Source organism: Rhinolophus ferrumequinum, chromosome 22 (genome assembly GCF_004115265.2).
Source record: "Rhinolophus ferrumequinum isolate MPI-CBG mRhiFer1 chromosome 22, mRhiFer1_v1.p, whole genome shotgun sequence".
NCBI classification, from domain to species: Eukaryota; Metazoa; Chordata; class Mammalia; order Chiroptera; family Rhinolophidae; genus Rhinolophus; species Rhinolophus ferrumequinum.
Genome location: NC_046305.1, coordinates 19,946,675 through 19,968,036, shown reverse-complemented (window position 1 = coordinate 19,968,036; position 21,362 = coordinate 19,946,675). Strand labels below are relative to the sequence as shown.

Genomic DNA, 21,362 nt, shown 5'->3' with positions numbered 1-21,362 from the left:
TCAGTGAAAATAGCTGTAGCCCTCCATTATAAAGATCTGTTTAATACTTCTTGTTCCCCAAAAGTCTTAAGTGAGAAAGATGCTTCTAAAAACAAAACATAACACAGTTAATTCATTTGAAATAAAAATTTGAATAGTATATTTTAATCCTTCTGTAATGCGATAGTTATGGAAGTATTCACATGGGAATAGTAATTGAGTAAAGCATGGAAATATTAGGCTCTTGAAAGTTTTAAATAGTATTCTAGGGGTTTTCTTAAAACAATATACATTTGTATATTAGACATGTAGGGTGCATGTATTCAAATTTCCTAAAATGTAACATCTACCGTTTTCCCCACCATTTTCAATTTTAATAAAATCATAGATTCTTAACTAAATCGGATTTAGTTACAGTGCTATGAATCATTTGTTAATAAATGTTTCCATTGTTACTTTATAATAGTTTGATCTTCTGAAGTTTCAAATGAAAGCTGATTTTAGACTCTTAGTTATTAATGTTCTAGGGGTACTGCCAGAAAAAGCTACATGTCCTATATTCTGTGCCAGTTTCTTAAATTAGAATCTTGGATTGCATCCTCAGCGTGTCACTGTAGTGGTATTGCTGGGTTGCTATGATACGGTGCTTGTTCTATAATTTGTAGCATGAATCCTATATGAGATCCTACTTCAGATTTCAAAGATGTGAGCAGAGCAATGGGGAATATGATACCTTTTTCCTTTAAGGAAAATGATGCCTATAAAACTGTTATATTTCTATTACAAATTATGATACTTGGTACTTCAAACTGTTCTTAGATGTAAAATAGAGGATTTTACAGCTTGAAATAATTTGGTTATCCCTAAATTTAGTTTATTACATTGACTTATGAAAATGGGAAAGAAGAGAAAGGCTTTATGTTAATGAATACATTAAAATGTCAGTGTTCTACTTGGTATTTGAAGTCTTGAGAGAAATGAACACAGACTAGATTTTCTGTTAAATTGCACTTGAGACAGTACCAGAAAAACTACATTACAAGGGAAAACTCCAAATTACTTGCCCTACTGAATTTATTTTTATTAAGTGAATTCTTCAAACTAACCCTACGTAGCTGTATTGATAAAATATTATTATTACCTCGTTCTCATTTTATGTGGTGGTTTTAGGGTTTTTATTTACATGTTGCATGAAAATTTCTATCAATCTCATTTAGTATTATAAATCAGTATAGGCAGCATAAAGACAAATCGGGTATTGTAGGCATTTGTTGTGTACACATTTGTAGTGGAATGAAGTTTATATGATTATTGATTAATGGCATTTGATCTTTAAACCACAGTTGATCTTTAAACTAGTATTGTCTTTCAGTAATGTCTTCATGTTTCATATGAAAGGATTTTAGAGGCCAGGACTGGACTGTATTTTTTTAATAGCTTTATTGAGCTATACTTCGTATACCAGACAATTCACCCATTTAAAGTATACAGTTCAGTGGCTTTTAGTATATTCACAGGTAATGTGCAACCACCACTACAATTTTAGAACATTTTCATCGTCTCAAAAAAAAAAAAAACACAGCGTACCCTGTTACTATTATCCACCTGTTCCCTGATCCTATCCATCCTCTGCCCTAATCTACTTTCTGTCTCCAAAAATTTCCCTATTGTGGACATTTTATAGGGTCTTTTTTAACTGGCTTCTTTGCACTTAGTATGATGTTTTCAAGGTTTACCCAGGTTGTAGCATGTGTCAGTACTTCATTCCTTTTATGGCTGAGTAATCAGCATCACATTTTATTTGTCCATTCATATGTGGATGGACATTTAGGTTTTCACCTTTTGGTTATTATGAATAATGTTGCTGTAAATGTGCACGTATGTTTTCATTTCTTTTGGGTGTATACCTAGGAGTGGAATCACTGGGTTGTATGGTAATCCTGTATTTAATCGCTTGAGGAACTGCCATACTGTTTTCTACCATGGCCACATCATTGATTTTACATTCCCACCACCAGTTTATGAGGGTACTGATCTCTTCACATCATCATGAGTACTAATTATTCTGATGTTTTTATTATAGCCATCCTAATGAGTATGAAGTGGTATCTTTTTATGGTTACGATTTGCATTTCTTTAATGACTAATGATGTCAAACATCTTTTAATGTGCATATTGGCCATTTGTTTATCTTTCTTGGATAAATGGCTCTTCAGATCCTTTGCCCATTTTTTTAATTGTTTTGTCTTTTTTATCATTGATTTGTAAGAATTCTATATATTCATACTGTAAGTCCTTTTGTCTTTCACTTTCTTAATGGTGTCCTTTGAGGCTAAACTGTTTTTAATTTTGATAAAAAGTCCAATTTTTTTTTCTTTTTTTTTTTGTAGCTCATGCTTTTGATGCCATATCTAAGAATCCTTTCCCAAATCTGAGGTCATGAAGATTTATATTTTCTTAAGAATTTTGTAGTTTAGACCTTACATTTAGGGTCTGAGACACATTTTGAGTTAATTTTTTTATGGGATGTGATGTAGGGTTCAAATTCATTCTTTTGTATGTGGCTATTCAGTTGTCCCAGCACCGTTTATTGAAAAGACTTTGCTTTCCCGATTAAATGGTCTTGGTACCCTTGTTGAAAATCACTTGGCACATAGTTTTATTTCTGACTCCCCGTTGATCTATATGTCTGTTATCAGTACCACACTGTCTTGATTACTGTAGTACATTTTGAAGTGGGAAAGATTGAGTCTTACTTTGTATTTCTTTTTCAAGATTATTTTGGCTATTCTGATTCACTTGAAATTGCAAGGGTTAGGTTGATTTGAGATCTTTTAATATTTCTATGGGCATTTACAACTATAAATTTGCCTCTAAATACTGCCTTAGTTACATCCCTTATATTTTGGTATGTTGTTTCATTTGTCTCAAAGTATTTTCTGATTTTCATTTTGATTTCTCTGATCCATTAGTTATTTAGGAGTGTGTTGGTTAATTCCCACATTTCTATGAGTTTCCCAAATTTTTTGTTACTGATTTATAATTTGAGAACATACTTTGCATTATTTCTGTGTTTTTAAATTTTTTGAGGTTTGTTTTATGAGCTGGCTTATGCTCTGTCCTAGAGAATGTTCCATGTGCATTTGAGAATATATGTTCTGTTGTCGTTGGGTGGAGTCTGCTACAGTAAGTATCAATTTTAGTGTTCTGTAGAAGTCTGTTAAGTCTAGTCGATTCCTAGTGTTAAGTCTTCTGTTGCCTAGTTCTATCCATTACTGAAAGTGATACATTGACATCTCCAACTATTGTTGAATTGTCTATTCTGTCTTCATTTCTGTTAGTTTTTGCTTCATGTATTTTGGACTGTGTTAGTAAGTGCACATATCTTTATAATTGTTACATCTTCCTAATGAATCGATCCTTTTATTGTTATAAAATAACCTCCTTTATCTCTAATAATTTTTTTGCTTTAAAATCTGTTTATCTGATATTAATATAGCCACATCAGTTTTCTTGTGATTGTTACCATGATATATCACTTTACAGCCTTTTACTTTCATTCTATTTGTAATTTTGAATCTAAACTTTATCTTCTGAAGAGAGCATTAGTTAGGTCACTTTTTTTTTTATCCAGTCTGACAATCACTGCCTTTCAATTGGATTGTTTAATCCATTCATATTTACGTTTTTGTTGATATAGTTAAATTTATGTCTGCCATTTTACTTTTTGTTTTCTATGTGTCTCATGTCTTTTTTTGTTCTGTATCATTCCTTTACTGCTTTCTTTACTATTAAGTTTTTTTACTTAATAGTTTTTTTACTATTAAGTTTTCTAATGCAACATTTAAGTTGGTTTAATGATTTTTTTTATTACATCTTTTTGGGTTTGTTTTCCATGGTTGCTCTTGGGCTTACCATATACATATTAACCTACTAGAATCAACCTCAGACTTATACTAGCTTAGTTCTAGAGCATACAGAAACATTACTCCTATATTCCTCTATTTCCTTTTCTCCTTTTTTTGTGGTATTGTTATACAGTTACATTTATTAATGTTACAAACTCAACAATACATTGTTATAATTATTACTCTACCACCAGTAGTTACTTCCTTAGCGCAGTACAGCTTTGCTCCCACCAGCCTCCTCTGTGTTGTTATGGGCAAGTATATTACAAATATGTTACATTTCTATATGGTAATGACCCAACACTACTTATATAAATATTGCTTTATACAATTTTTTTTAATCACTTGAGAGAAGAAAGAAAAATAATGCATTTATACTGTCTTTTAGAATTATATAATTACTTTCACTGGTGCTCTTTGTTTCTTTGTGTGTGGATTTGAATTATGCTCTGAGGTCACTTGCTTTCAGCCTGAAGGAATTCCTTTAGTGTTTCTTATAAGGCAGGCTGGCTCGCAATAAATTCTCTCAGTTTTTGTTTAATTTCATTTTTGTTTTTACCTTCATGTTTGGAAAGGTAGCTTTGCTGGATAAAGGACTTTTGGTTGGTAGTTTTTTTTCTTTGAGCAGTTTAAATGTTACTCTGTTTTCTGGACTTTATTGTTTGTGCTGAGAAGTCAACTGTTAATCTTATTTGTAAGTGACTTGTTACTTTTCTCTTACTGCTTTCAAGATTTTTCTCCTTGTAATTTACTTTCAGCATTTTCACTATGATGTGTCTGTTTGTGTATCTCATTGCATTTTTCCGTCTTAGAGTTTGTTGAGCTTCCTGGATATGTAGGTTAGGGTTATTCAATACATTTGGGAAGTTTTTAGTCATTATTTCTTCAAATATTTTTTCTGCTCCTTTCTCTCCTTATGGTACTCCCATCGCGTGTATTTGTTATAATGGTTTATGGTGTCCCACCAATCTCTGAAGCTCTGTTCATTTTTCTTCATCTTTTTTTCCTCTCTGTTCTTCAGATTTCATAATCTCTATCAGTCTGTCTCCAAAGTTCCCTAATTCTTCTGCCAGTTCACAACTACTGTGAGTTCTTCTAGTGAGTTTTTAATTTTGTTAATTGTATTTGCAATCAGTGTTGTTTTTTTTGTTTTTTTAGCAGTTCAGTTTTTATTAGTGTTGTTTTTTTGTTGTTGTTTGTTTGTTTTTATTGGGGAAGGGGAACAGGACTTTATTGGGGAACAGTGTGTACTTCCAGGCCTGTTTTTCCAAGTCAAGTTGTTGTCCTTTCAGTCTTAGTTGTGTCGGGCGCAGCTCAGCTCCAGGTCCAGTTGTTGTTGCTAGTTGCAGGGGGCACAGCCCACCATCCCTTGCGGGAGTTGAACCGGCAACCTTGTGGTTGAGAGGATGCACTCCAACCAACTGAGCCATCCGGGAGGCAGCTCAGCTCAAGGTGCCGTGTCAATCTTAGTTGCAGGGGGCAGAGCCCACCATCCCTTGCAGGAGTTGAGGAATCGAACTGGCATCCTTGTGGTTGAGAGCCCACTGGCCCATGTGGGAATTGAACCGGCAGCCTTCAGAGTTAGGAGCATGGAGCTCTAAGCGCCTGAGCCACCGGGTCAGCCCGCAATCTGTGTTTTTTATGGACATGTTACCTGTAGAGAATTTTTGTAAGAGTTTGTTTGAGCCAAACTGATGACATATACCAGGAAGTAAGATCTCAGATGCTCCCAAGAGCAACCATTTTGCTGCCAGCTTCTTTTATGCATTTGAAAGTAAGGAGGAGACATAAAGAAGATTACATGGATGTGGGAGAAAGCAAGGATTGGATCACAGGATAGTTAACAATCTCTTGAGAGTGGTTATTTCAAAGGTGTGTTAACCTAGATGCACAGAGATAATGGACAGGGCTTGCTTAAGGCAAAGATAAACCTTCCACTAAAAAGTTATGTGCCTGGGGTGTGAGTATCCACCATGACCTGCCCATTTAGGAATTTATGATCAGATCAATCTGAGGTTACTTTCCATAGAACCCCGTTTTTTTGGTCCACATATTCTTGGATGTTTCCTCATTTCCTATTTGCCTTAGGACCATTTCCAAAGGCTTTAAATAGTTGTTTTAAAAATAATTTTCGGGTGGCCGGTTTGCTCAGTGGTTAGAGTGCAGTGCTCATGACACCAAGGTCGCCGGTTCGATTCCCACATTGGCCAATGAGAAACAACGGCTTGAGCTTGGAGCTGAGCAGCCAGTGAGCAGCCGGTTGGCTCAGTGGTTAGAGCACAACGCTCATAACACCAAGGTCGCCGGTTCGATTCCTGCATGGGCCAGTGAGCTGCGCCCTCCACAGCTAGATTGAAAACGACGACTTGACTTGGAGCTGAGCTGCACCCTCCACAACTAGCTTGAAAACAATGCCTTGACATGGAGCTGATGGGTCCTAAAAAACCACACTATTCCCCAGTATTCCCCAATAAAAACTTAAAAAAATTAAAAAATAATTTTCATCAGTTTTACAGAGGAGCAGATCTGTGGAGCTCCTTACCTTGTCTTTCTAGAAGCTGATCTCCCTGTGGACTAAAATTTTAGCTCCTTTTGTAGTAATAATAAGTACTTCAGTTTTATCTAGGAATTCATAGCTTTTAGGTGTATAATCATGCCAATCAATTTGAAAACTTAGAGGAACTGAGAAAATCTCTTAAACAGCTTTCTGAAACTGACACAAGAAGGAACAAAAATCTGAGTAAACCTTATCTATTTAATTGAATCCTAATGAAAAACCCTGACAAGGACATTACAAGAAAAAACCAATTAGAGACCAATATCCCTTATGAACACAGATGCAAAAATCTTATACAAAATATAAGCAAATTGAATTTAGCATCTTATAAATAGGACGATACATCATGGTTATGTGGTACTTGTGCCAGAAATCCAAGTCTGGTTTTACATTCAAAACTAATTTGCTATGAAAATAGAATAAAAGAGAAAAATTACATCATCGCTGCATTATAAATAGAAAAATAGAAAATTTCTTCTCTGTATAGTTCTCTTCTCTCTAGTACTTCCCCATGCAAATTTCAGGCACCTCAGTAGCCCTGATCTCTACTCTATTTAGCTCAGTAAGGCTGCTTGCTATTTTGAGGCTTCTCCCTATGCTGCAATCTGGAAAGTGCTAACAGAGAGCGAGTGTGATTTGGGGCTCACTCCGTTTCCTTTCTCTCCGGGATCAGAGTCCCATATTGCCTGTTTTCCAACATCTGAAAATAGTTATTTCACATATTTTGTCTAGTTTTTGGTAATTTACAGTGGGAGGGCTAGCAGAATTCTTGCCCACACTTTGTGTCATCCTTATCCAGTGGGTATGGCATGATGTATGGCATTTTATACATAAATTCATATATACAGTTTATACATATTTACATTTTTCTACTTACCAGTGTGGTTGAATTTCTTTTTCATATGCTTATTGGTCATTTATGTTTCATGTGCCGTTTTCTTCTGTAGATTTATTTGCCTTTTTCTTATTGATTTGTAGATGTTCTTTTGTACATTCTGGACACCAATCCAGAATTGATTATAAAACTCTAAATGTTTTACAATTTTCCTATTCACGTTTAGTGTTTTAGTTATCTTAGAATTAATTTTCATAAATGGTGTGAGGTAGGGATCTAATTTTTTTCATATGAATAGCCAGTGGTCCTAACATAATTTATTGGATTTTTAAAATGCCCTACTGACCTTTTTTTTTTTAATACCAACTCTATTATATGATATCATTCTGTATATGTACACTAGCATATTTCTAGGTGCCTGTTTCCCCCCCACACACTGGTCTTTTTGTCTATTCCTTCACAATACCATGTAGTGTTAATTACCATATGTGGTAAGATGACTCTTCCCTTCTTCATCATGTTAAAAATCATCTTGGATATTCATGGCTCTATTTTTCCAGATGAATTTTAAGAGCAGCTCTTCAAATTCCAACGAAACACCCTGTTGCTTGATAGAAACACCATGTTGTAGTTCAAATTGCAATTCCTGTATAGATTCATTGGGGAACACATTGAGTCTTCTCATCCATGAATACGGTATATCTGTGTTATTTATAGCTTTCATATATTTTATAAAAGTTTTATAATTTTCTTCATAAAAGTCATGCTTGTCTTTTGTTAGAACTCTCAAATTACTTGCCCCTGGGACTTAGTCACCATGTTATAAGGAAGCTCAGGCCACATGGAGAGGTCACATGTAGGGGTTCTGGCACTAGCCCCAGCTAGTCCTTTAGCCAGAAGCTAGAATCACCTGTCAGACGTATGAGTGATTTAGCCGTCACTGGATTCCATCCCCTCGCTTTCTAGCCGAGGCCTAGACATCACGGAGAAGACATAAATTGTTCCTGCTGTGCCCTGTTTGAATCTAACCCAAAGAAACTGTGATGGATAATAATTACTGTTGTTTTAAGCCACTAAATTTGGAATAATTTGTTACTAAGCAGTACAAAATTAATACAGCACACATCATTCAGATTCTGATTTGGCTTCTCTTGTAGATCTGCTTTCAGAACACATAATTAGGATATTCTAATACAGTACGTGGGGGAATAATTTGTCATCCTAAATTAGTAAATTAGCATGTGCAACTGTGTTATGAGTTTGGTTAATTTATATTTGTATTGTGTATGACAAAAAGAAGCCAGGTGTCTGAGTGTATGAGGCAGAGGAGTAGACTCAGACATTGAAAATTCACCATGAACATCATGCGTCTTGGGACGCTTAAAGATTTCTTTTTGCTTGTTTGCTTGTTTTTAACTCTTATTTATTTAAGTGTGTTTTTCCAAGACCCATCAGCTGCAAGTCAAGTAGTTTTTTGTTGTTTTTTTTTTCAATCTAGTTGTGGAGGGCGCAGCTTACCGTTGCCCATGCGGGATCCAACCTACAACCTTGTTGTTAAGAGCACCGCGCTCTAACCAACTGAGCTAACTCGCCGCCTGAAAGATTTAATAATTTAATGATACAATCTTCCTAAATAGGTTTCATAAACTGACATCATAGAGTACAATGTAAAACTTCCTTACAGTATTTTCCTAAATATTCTAATTTACTTAAAAAAATTCTTACAAAGTTTGCTAATAGCAAATGAATCAGTATAATCAGTCAGGCTGTGTGTACTCAATTACACAGGTATTATTTTTCTCAAATAGTTTATTCTGTTATTCTGTGACCGTTGAGGGCTCTGTGACCCTGGATCTTTGCAGGAAAAATCAGCCTTGGAAGTCATGGAGCCTGACTGTTATGACCTAGACTAGGAAGTGACATAGCATCACTTCCGCAATACTCTGTTCCCTGGAAGCAAGTCACTAAGTCCCGCGCACATTCACAGGAGAACAAACTGTACCTTTGCAAGAGAGGAGTGTCAAATAATTTGTGGACAAATTTTAAAATGACTACACTTGATCAGTATGGATTGAGAACAAGGGAAGTTTTGTATATATTTAATAGTATTAGGCTAACATGTCCTGATTCTCTATCTCATAACAGGAGATATAGTTGTGTTTAATGGTCTTGGTAGACTTTGGCCTGTTTTTCCCTCATTGGTGAGTGTTTTGATGGGCATTGTCTTTACTTCTGAAGAAAACGAAGAATAATAATGGGAGAGTACGTTCCAACCAGCACGTGTGCAAACAGACCATTCAGGGAACTTTAAGTATCAGTCAGTATAAAGGGAACATGGGACGTAAAAAGGGGGGTTAATGGGAAATGAAGTTCAAAAAGTAGTGCCCCCCACTTTCTCCTTCTTCCTTTCACCCTCAACTTTAGTCATCTATGTTACATTTTTAAGGTTAGTAAAATTTTCAATAGCCAAAATTAAGTTTTCTGTAAGTTATAAATTCTAGAAGTTGAAAGTCAGTGAACAAGATTTATACTTTGTGACTATAGGCTACATAATATTATTAGAATTCCTTATATAGTTGGGTTTTTTTGTTTTGTTTAATATTTCCTGGAGTTTCTAATTGGGTCTCTCTTTCTTTTCTTGTACCTTTAACATACTCAGTTTTTTCCCTCCAGATCTCTGTATAAGATACCCTGCTCCTCCTCCTCTAGAGACCACTCTCCTGGGGGCTTTGGTGCTGTCTAGGCCTTTATTGCTTTTCTGAGTAGATTTCCCTATTCCTGGATTGCATTCCTTTCTCTTTTCCCCCTTTTTGCCGCATTATCTCCTCAGATAATTTCCTAAGTAAGGTTGTGAGGGCGCTAAGTTTTCCAAGTACTGTATTTACATGTCTGAAAATGCCCTTATTGAACACTTAATGCTTCATTGATAGTTGTTGGCTAGTTACAGAGTTCTAGATTGGCATTAGAATTCCAATAGCACAGCCCCATTATCTTCTGGCATCAATCTTGCTGATAAGAAATCTGATAGATACCTGCCTCTGGAGTTCTTTCATGAGTGACTTTTTTTTTTTTTTTTTTAATCTGAAAGCTTTTAGTCTTTTCTCTTGGGCATCTGAAATTTTACAGTGTTATGCTAAGTTATCCCTTTGTTTGAGATGTTTTTTTCTGTTTGTTTAGCTTGCTTTCTTGTTACAGGCTTTCCTTGAATGTCTGGTGATCCTTCATTTCCTATTAATATGTATGAGTGAACAAAAAAAAAACTGTGTTAGAGGTTAGACGGGGTTTATTGACTACTTTTGCTTCAAGTAATTGGGCAGGGAACTAGGTAAAAGCTAGAATGTATGAATCAGGGACTATTCAGTTTCTTAAGGTAAGAACCTTCCTTTTTCTTGCTTTTTTTCTTTTTTTGCCTGGAGCATGAATGCTTGACTGTCTTTTGGAGTGGGGTAGAAGACTGCTTAGTGCGTAGATTTATGGAATCCCCTTATTTTCGCTCATTTCTTAATCCCATCCTCTGTTTTGTGGCTTTTCTCATCTGGAGTTCTGTAGGAACCTTGTCTGTAATTCCCCTTCTGTTTATTCTAGATGTGACTTTCTCTGTTTTGGTTTTGTCACTTACCACTTCTTCATGGGTTTTGATTTTTCCAGAAATTTAATGAAGTCTGTTGCCAAAGGGCCCATTCTATAATTCTCTTTGTTACTGTGGGTTTATATTTTGTTTGTTTGTTTACTCTTATTTTAGAGTGAAAAGGAGGAGATAAACAAATTTGACGTTTTTAACTAATACACGTTGTGAATCTGTGGGTAAGGATTTAGAATATAGCTGTTAAAGGAACAGTTGATATTTCAAAGACAGTAGTCTTGTACTTCTTCTTGCATTCTAGGTGATTTAAATCCCAGTTTCATTGCAGATCTGCTTGTGATCTTGGGCATGCTATGTAGTGTGGGATCGTAAAGTACTGTACATATTGTAGAGCAGTGGCTTTCAAACTTTCTTTGACTGCGAACCATAGTAAGAAACACATTTTATTTTACAACTCCGTACTCGTATACAGTTTTATGAACTAATACTCTTACATGCAACACATTGTCTTATATATTTTTTAAAATGCTGGTTGTGGCCCGCTAAAACGATCCATACCCAGCAATGGTACACTTTGAGAAACAGTTCTCCAGAGCACTATTTCTTAAAGTGCCAGTCAGATACATCTTCAAGTTGGGCATTGGAAAAAATACTGGAGTCTAGAGATAAGTAGGGATGACCTAGCAGGGCTTTTGTGAGTTCAAAAGTTAACAATTCTTCAAAGATGAAATGCCTTCCTTCTCTAGAGTTGTCGTGGTTTTCCTCCTGCCTAAGACCCTGCAGGGATTTCTGCACTGGGGAGGATTTTTTAGTGGGATCAAATGTCAGTCATGATAACGTGGAAGACAGGAAGATAGGTTTAAAAAACTCGTCTTCCAGTCATATTTAAACTGTGTATTTTGCAAGGCAAGGTACATCTGTTTTTTAGATAATGCCTTGATTTTACAGTTTTCTTGTATCTTTCGTAATTTTTCATGCAGTTAATATTGGAAATTTAATAGTGTTTTTAGAAGAGCACTTTTAGTAAGTCCTTAGCTCTGATGTTAAGAGATGAATATAAATTGGTATTTCAGATTATTTTATAATATTTTTAAGTTGTAATCAGGTTTCCTTGAGGCAATATAAAGACTTAAGGCATGTAAAATTGTTGAGTATGATACATTATAATAACACTATAATAGTGGTCTGAATTGCTCCCAGGTAAATACTTAGGGAGGTCAAAATATACTAATAGGTTTATGTGTAGGAATGGATTTTCCTCTTCATTTAAATGGCAGTCACTAGGATTTAAATATGTATTCTTTATTTGTTCCTGAATACATTTACACATTTTGGAAGAAATTAATACCCAGTTGAAATAGAAACATATTCTTTCAAGAAGACCTGGTTTAAACTGCTTCAAAAATTTTGGGTCTCTCACAGTAATTAATTTCTAAGTGATGGAGCAAACAACTGCTGTGTTGTACTTGGGAAAATAATGCAAAACAGTTACACTGTCCACCATACCAGTTACTGTAGCATGTAATACTATAAGGTGTTCTGAATTTTTCCTTTGAATTTGTGTGTTTCCAGAGGGAGTTTTGTTTTTAAACCTCTAGGTGAAATTCTGATAGAAAATATCAGCTCATATTACAGGGAGAATCCCAGTGCAAGAAATTATCACCATAGGAATCAGAATGGACATTATCCACATTAAAAATGGCAAATGGATAATCAGCATTAGCCCAGTAAAAATAGCGAAGTGAAAACAATAATATGTGACATTACTGCCTAAATGTGAGACATTGCCACACTGAAACACTGAGCATAACAGACTTCATTTGCAAGCATTCTTGTAAGTGGAGAAACTGAAGTATAAAGTGGCCAGTATAGATACTGTCACTGTTTTTCTTTTTTTCGAATGAGAAAATTCAGTGTAACTGATGTTTCAGAAAGGTGCCTAAGTGTTGGGACATACCAACACAAGTGCAAGCAAAATGTTTCATAACTTTTTAATGATGAAAACCATCATCATCGTCTTTTCTTACTAGAACGGCCTTTATAAAAATGTTGCATTTCTTGAACCTAGAAGTAAGCCAACCAATGATAGATGACAGTAGCTTAGCTTCCTCTCTTCGCTCATTTAACCTTTTACAGTCTGGTCTATTCTTCCACAATTGTTTGACCTTAGCTGCCAAGAAACAGCACAAAGAAAGTGCTTAAAATAATAGCAGTCAAATACCTTTTAATATCTATCACTTTGCTTTTAATTAATTATGATTTTATTTTTAATTGTTCTGTTTAATCTTGTAAGCACTCTCAAATTCTTTTTACATCCAGATTGTGTAGCGAATAGTCCGCATATGTGGTAAATGGCAGCACCTTTTACATTTGTTTATTGCCTGATAGCATTATCATTTTGTTTTGACTCTTGCTTTCCCATCCTGCTTTAATCTCTTGAGTGCAGTAAATCATCTCTAACTTGCAGAACTAACCTCAAAGGATTGTTTTGAAAGTTAAATGAACACAAATGAAACATTGAGAATTGTATTTGGCATGAAGAAAGCACTAATGGTAGCAGTAATATTATAATTTATTACATAGCACACACAGCAAGACTGCTCAATAGAGCATGCACTTACAGGAAGGGTTACGTAGAAAAAGATTTTTCTATTCCCTGATACCTAAAAATAATTGAGGATTGGAAACTTCTATTTTAATTCAGCACCAGAGGAGTTGAAATGTTAAGTGCTTTCTTAATATTTCTAATGTTTTAGAAGATCCAGATGTGACCTACCCCACCCAAGCATTAGGTAATGATGAGATATAGTTCTGGAGGAGGTGTCCATCTTCTAGTTTTTAAAACTAAGTATCAGTATTAAGCAGACATTAATTGAAATTGACTAAATGCCAGTATTAAGTGGACATTTATTAATTGAAATTGAATGCATATCACTTGTTTTAACTTTAAGGGGGGAAACCCCTAGAGGATTTCAGAAAAAGACCAGGATACAACTGACTTCTCAGAGAACGAGCAGATTCTGCTTCGAATGACTCATGATCATTTGGGGATGAACAAGGATAGCGAATATATGACTGGTAGGGTTATACGCAGTATGTATACCAGATGGTGCTTTATTCTCACCCCCAATAGAATGAGCTTTAACTCTGGGGTAAAGGTAACTGTTTAACATACTACTTGGCATTAAAAATCACCGGAAATTTAATGTTTTGTTGTTGTTGTTAAGGATACCTAAAAATGTTCCCATTTCAGAACAGTTTCGTTAAAGATGATACTAAATCAAAAATTTTATCGAAATGACCATCAAAAATGTCATGTACTCTGTTAATATTACGCGGACTCTGATGCCATTTTAGGATTGTAGACCTCAGCCTTCATGAAGCAGAGAGCCATCATTGATTCTAGATCAGAAAGTGTTATGCATGTTCTTTCTGCGTGTGGAGATGCCATAGGAGAAATTTCTATTGGCACAGCCACAGATGGGCTGCAGCAAATTCAAATTTTTTTAGAATCTTTATATTTTTACTTCAAAATTCATGTGAATTTTGTCGTTCTTTATAACATTAATATATCCACATTTGTTTTATTGTAAAAACTTTCAAATTATTGAGGAAAAGTGACCAATCAAAATGTGTTCTTAGGATATCTGACCTGCTGCCTTTTAGCAGTACCTAATCTAAATCAGCATTTTAAGGACAACTTGAATATAGTTTCAAAGTAATTTCACTAGCTTCCTGCCCCCGAGAATTGAAAAAGCATAGGCGTCCTTGGTTAGGTTATCATTTTTATGAAGATTTCTACCTCTGTCTTTATATAAAGTAGGTATTAGTTTTTATTGGAGGAATACTTTTGTAAATTACGAGCTAAATATCAGTACTGAAATGCATAATTTTTAAAAATTTAATCTCAGTAGTTCAACAAACTTAAATGATCTAATTGAAGGTCCTTGTTTATAGATTTGAAAGTTCAGAAATAAAGTTTTATTTTTTGAACGTTGGAAACCAAAGGGTTCAATACGTTTGTTAGAATCAAATCACTATAATGTGCCCATATTTTTGTAATAAGTAGAAGGTAAAAAATAAACATTTATTGAATGCTTGTTATGTTCTAGATGCTGTGCTAGATGCAGGATTGGGGTGGGAGGTGGGAAGGGGAGAGAGAGAGAGAGAGAGAGAGAGAGAGAGAGAGAGAGAGAGAGAGAGAGAGAGAGAACACGTTTCCTATCTTTAGGGGTTTCATTTTCTAGGAGTGTTACCCATGTAAAATATAATTGCCATATAGCACAATAAATACTAAAATAGAGATATGCACCTAAGATACATTTGGGTAAAAGTGGATTGATTAATCACCCAATTTCACTTCAGTGCCGTAGAGAAAGCTTCTGAGAGGGGAATATGCTTGTGCTGAAATTTAATAAATGTGGGAAAAGGGCATTCCAGGCAGAGGAAACAATGTGAAATCTTCAGGAAATTGCAAGAAGTATCTTAACCAGAGTGAAGGTGCATGCTGGAAAGCATCAAGAGATGCCTCTTGACAGTAGGCAGCTGCATTTTATATACAATCCTGAGGAGTCTGAGCTTCATTCTGTAATTTTTGGAGATCATTGAAAATTACTGAGTATGATCAGACTGATTCTCATTTTAGCAAGATTTAAGCTTTTAAGGTAGTTTAGAGGATAAATTAGGAGTTGTAGTGGTTATGGCACCAGGCAAGAGGGGCAGTTAGGATATCATTGCTGTAGTCTAGATGAGAGATGAGGAGAGTCATTAAAATGACAGTGGGAATGATCAGAAAAGGATAGACTCCAGACGTGTTAAAGAAACAGATTGTGGGTAGTGAGAGAGGAGGAAGCGTCCAGAGTAAGTCCCAGTTTCTGGCAGGGATGATGGGATTAGACGGGTAAATTTCTCACTAGATTTTTGAGAAGTTTTATGTATGCGAATAGCTTCTACAAAATTAATAAGCATATAAGGTCACTTCTGAGTAGGTTATTTCTAAGTTTTTCTTTATTTTTATTTATAGATGCCACTTCAAATGAACAACAAGAGCTCTTCTGTCAGAAATTGCAGCAGTGTTGTGTACTGTTTGATTTCATGGACTCTGTTTCAGACTTGAAGAGCAAAGAAATTAAAAGAGCAACACTGAACGAACTGGTTGAGTATGTTTCAACTAATCGTGGTGTGATTGTTGAATCAGCGTATTCTGATATAGTAAAAATGGTAAGCCTCCAAACTCCTGTTCCTCAGATTTATATAAATTCAAGTAAGATCTGAGGTATAATTATGAATTAACGAGACTGATTTTAATAAATGCAATACTTAATGTACTCAAAAGAATGTTTCTTAAAATAGTCCATTTGAAAGCTTATTCATTCAGTCCAGTGATGCTGTCATTGCTTATAATAGTTTGGAAATTCAATAGCCACAGAGGCTGGTGGCTGCCGTATTGGATAGTGCAGATCTTGAGCTTAGGAGAACATGTAGGCTCAAGATTATACAGATTGATAGATAATTAATGCCATGGGTTTGAATACTCACTGAGAAAGAACATCTAAAGAGGAAGAGAAGACCAATGAAAAACTATGGGGCTTTCCACATTTTAGTGGTGGGTAAAGGAGGCACTTATTTAGGACATTTTAATCTTCATATTTGTAGATTCTGTAACACTTGAATTTTAATAAAAACTCAGGACCTTTAAGAAGTTAAATAATGTAAATTAATGTTTGAAATACCTGATGTGTAAAATAAATTACCGCCAACTTTATTGAAGTAAGATTATTTAGGATACTGTTTAATAATTCAACCTAATTCTCCATCAGACAGTAGAAATCTGTTCAGGATTTGTGATTTTTGTATGTTGGTGCATACTAGCAAAATACAAAAAATTAAATTAGAATAATTTGAGAGTCACTGAGTACATAAGTTAAGCTTAAATGTTACCAGGGTATAGAAGGGTATAGCAAGTATAACTTGTAGTTGCCTTCATTTCCTTCCCCATGCAAAATATATGTTCTGGGGGACGAGAAAAATGTGTAGGAAAGTTAAATTTCGCCCTAATATACTAGTTGATTTTTTTCCCCCATAACATTGTACTAGAAGACCTATTAAAAGGACTTTGAAAATGTTGATGGGTTTTTTGAAAAATGAAAATAAAAGCCTTAGAAGATTTTTAAAGATTAGGTATAGAGAGAACATTAATGAAACTGAAATTGGCTTCTTAAACTCCCATAGGTACTAAAAAGTGACAGTTTGAGAATATAAATATTGAATATTGATAGATTCCTTGTTTTGTGTTTATCATTTAGAAATATTCAGGGAGAAAAAGCATATATCCACTTTACGATTTCAAATGGCTTGGATACAGGAATTTTGAAAGTCCTGGGAAAGATACTTTATAAAGTTGTTTACTTAAATATTGAAAGTATTTAAATATTGAAAGTATCAAATTATTGAGTCAAATTATTCTGTAATTTGCTATATGCTAATAAATTCTGGGATTTAATTTCTTTTCCCAAGTAAAAAGGTGTGTGTGTTTTGTCTTTTTTTTTTTTTTAAACTTCTAGATACTCAATTTATAGATAAGAGTGAAGTCAACTCACCCATTTAGTTCTTTGAAGCTCTTCAGTATATTTGGTATATACAGTTAATTTTATTGGTGGCTACAAGATTAACTTTTTGTTTTACTTCCAACATTAATATGATCTCAAAGGCAAATTATGCCCTCTTGTGGGATATATTTACTTTTCAAGTTCTGTGACTTTTTGCCCCTCTTTGTGAAATTGATATCCATCAAACTATTGATTCTGCCCACATGTACTGGCTTTGAGTTCTACGTTATTATTTTCTAGTCTTATGGTTATAGTAATTGACTGTTAGCAGTTATTTGGCCTACTGTAGATGCCACTTCGTAAGAACAGTTGGAAATTTACTTGTACCACCAAATACCCCTTGTTTCATCCTCCATTCCCCAAATAGTTTCTCTCAAATGACCAACCCTTCAATAGTATGGCCTTAAATGTTTACTAAACCATTTGGTCTGTCAGTCTGTTCATCATTCTTAAAAGAATTGTGAGTTGGGACCATAATCTTTCGTTTGCTAGAGATAAAGGATATGTAATTTACCTTGGTACGGAGGCTGTGAAACATGAAATTATAAATACTGTATGTCATTGAATCGAAAATGAAGAGTCTCAAAGCACATCCTCCTTTTAGAGACTAATTTAAAAAAAAAAATAGACTCCGAGTAGATGAAATACAGTAAATTAAATCATCATGGGGTATTATAAACTATGTCTGTAATAGTAGTACTACCCGTCCCTCCCCTTTCTTAGTGTGGTATGTATGTATAAGAATGGAAATATTTTCCCAAACTGTTTTGGGTTGTAAGGTAAGTAAATGGCTGGGTTACAATATGGGGGGAACTGTGGAAAGATGAAAAGAATCAAATTAGGGGTAGGTAGAGTTAGGAACTGTATATGCTTTTCCTCCCCAAATTTCCTCCGCTCCCCTCCCCTTTTTTTAAAGCAAAACTTGGAAAGAACAACTTGTAATTTAAGGAAGAGGAATCCAGAGGTAATCTGTAATCTTCAGTAGCTTTGCATCTGAAGAAGTCAGCGTTACGGGGTAGAGAAAACAGAAAAAAACAAATGCTTGCCTTCTTCATGTCTTGAAGAGGTTTATAGGTTTTGAACTAAGCTTATAGCCACAACTTAACTTTTTTCTTAAGTAAAGTTATCTTTAAAATACTTCATTTTGCGTTGTTGAACTCAATTACACAACGGAGAACATAAATCTAAATTTATTTTTCTTTACAGATCAGTGCTAACATCTTCCGTACTCTTCCTCCAAGTGATAATCCCGATTTTGATCCAGAAGAGGATGAACCCACGCTTGAGGCCTCGTGGCCTCACATACAAGTATGGAACATCATTACATATTGACAGTTTTTACATTTATGATATTGTGCTGAAATCATGGTTCTCTTTTAAATCCAAGTGCGGTGTTTTTTTTTGGGGGGGGGTTATATTTAGTTTTCTTTTTTATTCTGTGTCTATTTAAAATATTTGACTTTTAATAAGTTTACATTATTTTCTTTTCCCAAAATAATTTTTCACTTTTTTTTATTGTGATAAAAGACACTTAACATTTACCATTTAAATCATTTTAAAGTGTACTATTGAATGGCATTAAGTACATTTACAGTGCTGTGCAACCCGCACTACTGTCTAGTTCCAGAACTGTTTTCATCACCCCAAATGGAAACCCCCTTGTCATTAGCAGTCACTTCCTATTCTCCCATCCCCACAACTCCTGACAACTACCAGTCTACCTTCTCTATGGATTTACCTGTTCTGGGTGCTTAATATAAACGGAATCATGTAATATGTAGCCTTTTGTGTCTGGGTTCTTTCACTTAGCATAGTATTTTCAAGGTTTATCAATATTGTAGCATGTATCAGTACTTCATTCCTTTTACTGTCTGAATAAGATTCCATTGTATGACTATACCACATTTTGTTTATCCGTTTGTTTGCATGATACACCTTTTCCATTCTTTTTCTTTGTGACTGAACTCAATCTCCAGCTCCTCTGCCCTCACTGGAGGATGGGGGCCTGAGGCTAAAAGTTCCAACCCGCTCATCACTTGGTTGGTCCCTATGATAACCAGTGTTCATCCTCCTGGAGTCACTTCATTAGCATAAGCCTAGGTATTGTTGAAAGGGGCTTATTATGAATAACAAAAGATGCTCCTCTCACCCCTTACCACGCTTGAAATTCCAGGGGTTTTAAGAGCTCTGTGCCAATAACCAGGGATGAAGACCAAGTATATACATTTTTTATTATACCACAGTGTGACAGTGTCCCCGTTTGGGACATGAAAACAGGCACTGACTGGGCAAGTTGTGCCAGTGAAACTGTGTGGCAGTCCATGAGACTGTACGTAAACGCTTCAGAGCACTCTGATAATTTCTGTATCTTTTTACATGTGTGAACCCCAAAGCAAATTATATAGTTAGTTGATTAGAAAATTATTTGCAAATAAAAATTAATATCAGCTTCTATTCTTTCCCTCCTCCCCTTTTTCTACCCCCCCCCCCCACACTCTGGTTCAAGCCGTTGTTTCTCAGTCTAGTTGTGTAGGACACAGCTCCCTGGCCCACGCTGGGATTCTGAGCCTTGTGCTCCCCCAACTGAGGCAGTCGGTCGCCAGTCGTTGGTCTGCCACTCACAGCAGCTCATGGGCTGCTCACAGCAGCTGGCTGCCGGCCACTCATGGCGGACCACGGTAGCCCACGGCAGCTCACGCCAACCTCCGGCTGCTCACGGCAGCTCAGCTCGAGGGAGAGCCGTTGTTCACAATCTTAGCTGCAGAGGGTGCAGCTCACTGGCCCATGTGGGAATCGAACTAGCGGCCTTTGGCGTTAGGAGCACGGCCCTCCAACCACCTGAGCCACTGGGCCGGCCCGTTATATCCTTAATTCATACTTAATATTAAAAGTTAGATAATAATTAGACCAGATAGGCATCACTCCTTTTTCATAGTTGGGCAAAGATGGCTCCTTTGAATATTTACTCAGATCCCAAAATTGTTGTTTGCCTTAGAATATTACTAATTCATAGTAGTAAAAATGCGTTACTTAGTGGTGAATGATAGCACCCAGATCTGGTAATGTTTTTTTGTGTGTGTTGTGAGGTCTGTAAATTTAGCGTAGCAGTCTTTTTTCCCTTCTCTCTTCTATATGTGGCCTTACTGGCCCCCTCAGTGTTTACTGAATGACTATTTTTACTTTGGGATCTAATGCTCCTTTTTTATTTTTAGGGTGCCAGATTGATATGTTGTTTAGTAGCGAATAAATTAAGGCACATTTTGGGCTATCCTCCTGCCTTTCATAGCTGTTACAAAATAAACCAAAAAAACTTGTGTGTATTTGCTTTTCTCCTTGAAAGATAAATGTAAGTGTAATGGAGATATACTGAACTGGATATTACTTTTAATTCTGATCTGTGGTAGCAAGTGAACATTTGTTAATACTTTTAAGATGCTTGGCATTTTTAAATAGAAGGCCTGCTGTGGCTTCTAGTGTATTCGCTGTGGTGCACAGACATTCCTTCCTGAGCCCTGTTCTTATATAATTCGGTTCATTATTTCCCTAGTGTGGATAAGGTATGCTGGTTTTGGTTTAATTTTTATTTCCCAACTGTAATTTTATATAAAGATTTGAAGTTTTTCTATTTTATTGTTATTGATACACTGCCCCTTGCAATTCAGCTTACGCTTATCTGGAGGTTTCTAGCCTTGTATTTAACAAGCTCTGGAGATTAAATTGAGGTTGTTTAGTAGTCTGCTGGAGAAAGAGCATGTTCCCAGTGAATATGGACTACAAAATAGTCATCTTAATTATATATTTTATAGACACTATCTTTATTTTCTAGTTCTTGTAATTTAACATTTTCAACAAGTAATTCAAAGCAATAAATCAATCCCCAAATTTACCAGCT

The 21,362-nt window shown here is 35.5% G+C and overlaps 1 protein-coding gene across 1 annotated transcript in view; it reads left to right on the top strand.

The window, feature by feature from the left end:
• Positions 1-21,362, top strand: part of PPP2R5A (protein phosphatase 2 regulatory subunit B'alpha) — a 58,027-nt gene that overhangs the window by 12,025 nt on the left and 24,640 nt on the right. The window contains exons 2-3 of the mRNA XM_033092144.1: positions 15,886-16,082; positions 18,677-18,778. Coding sequence (XP_032948035.1) covers positions 15,886-16,082; positions 18,677-18,778 — 299 coding nt within the window. The remainder of the gene's footprint in view (positions 1-15,885; positions 16,083-18,676; positions 18,779-21,362) is intronic.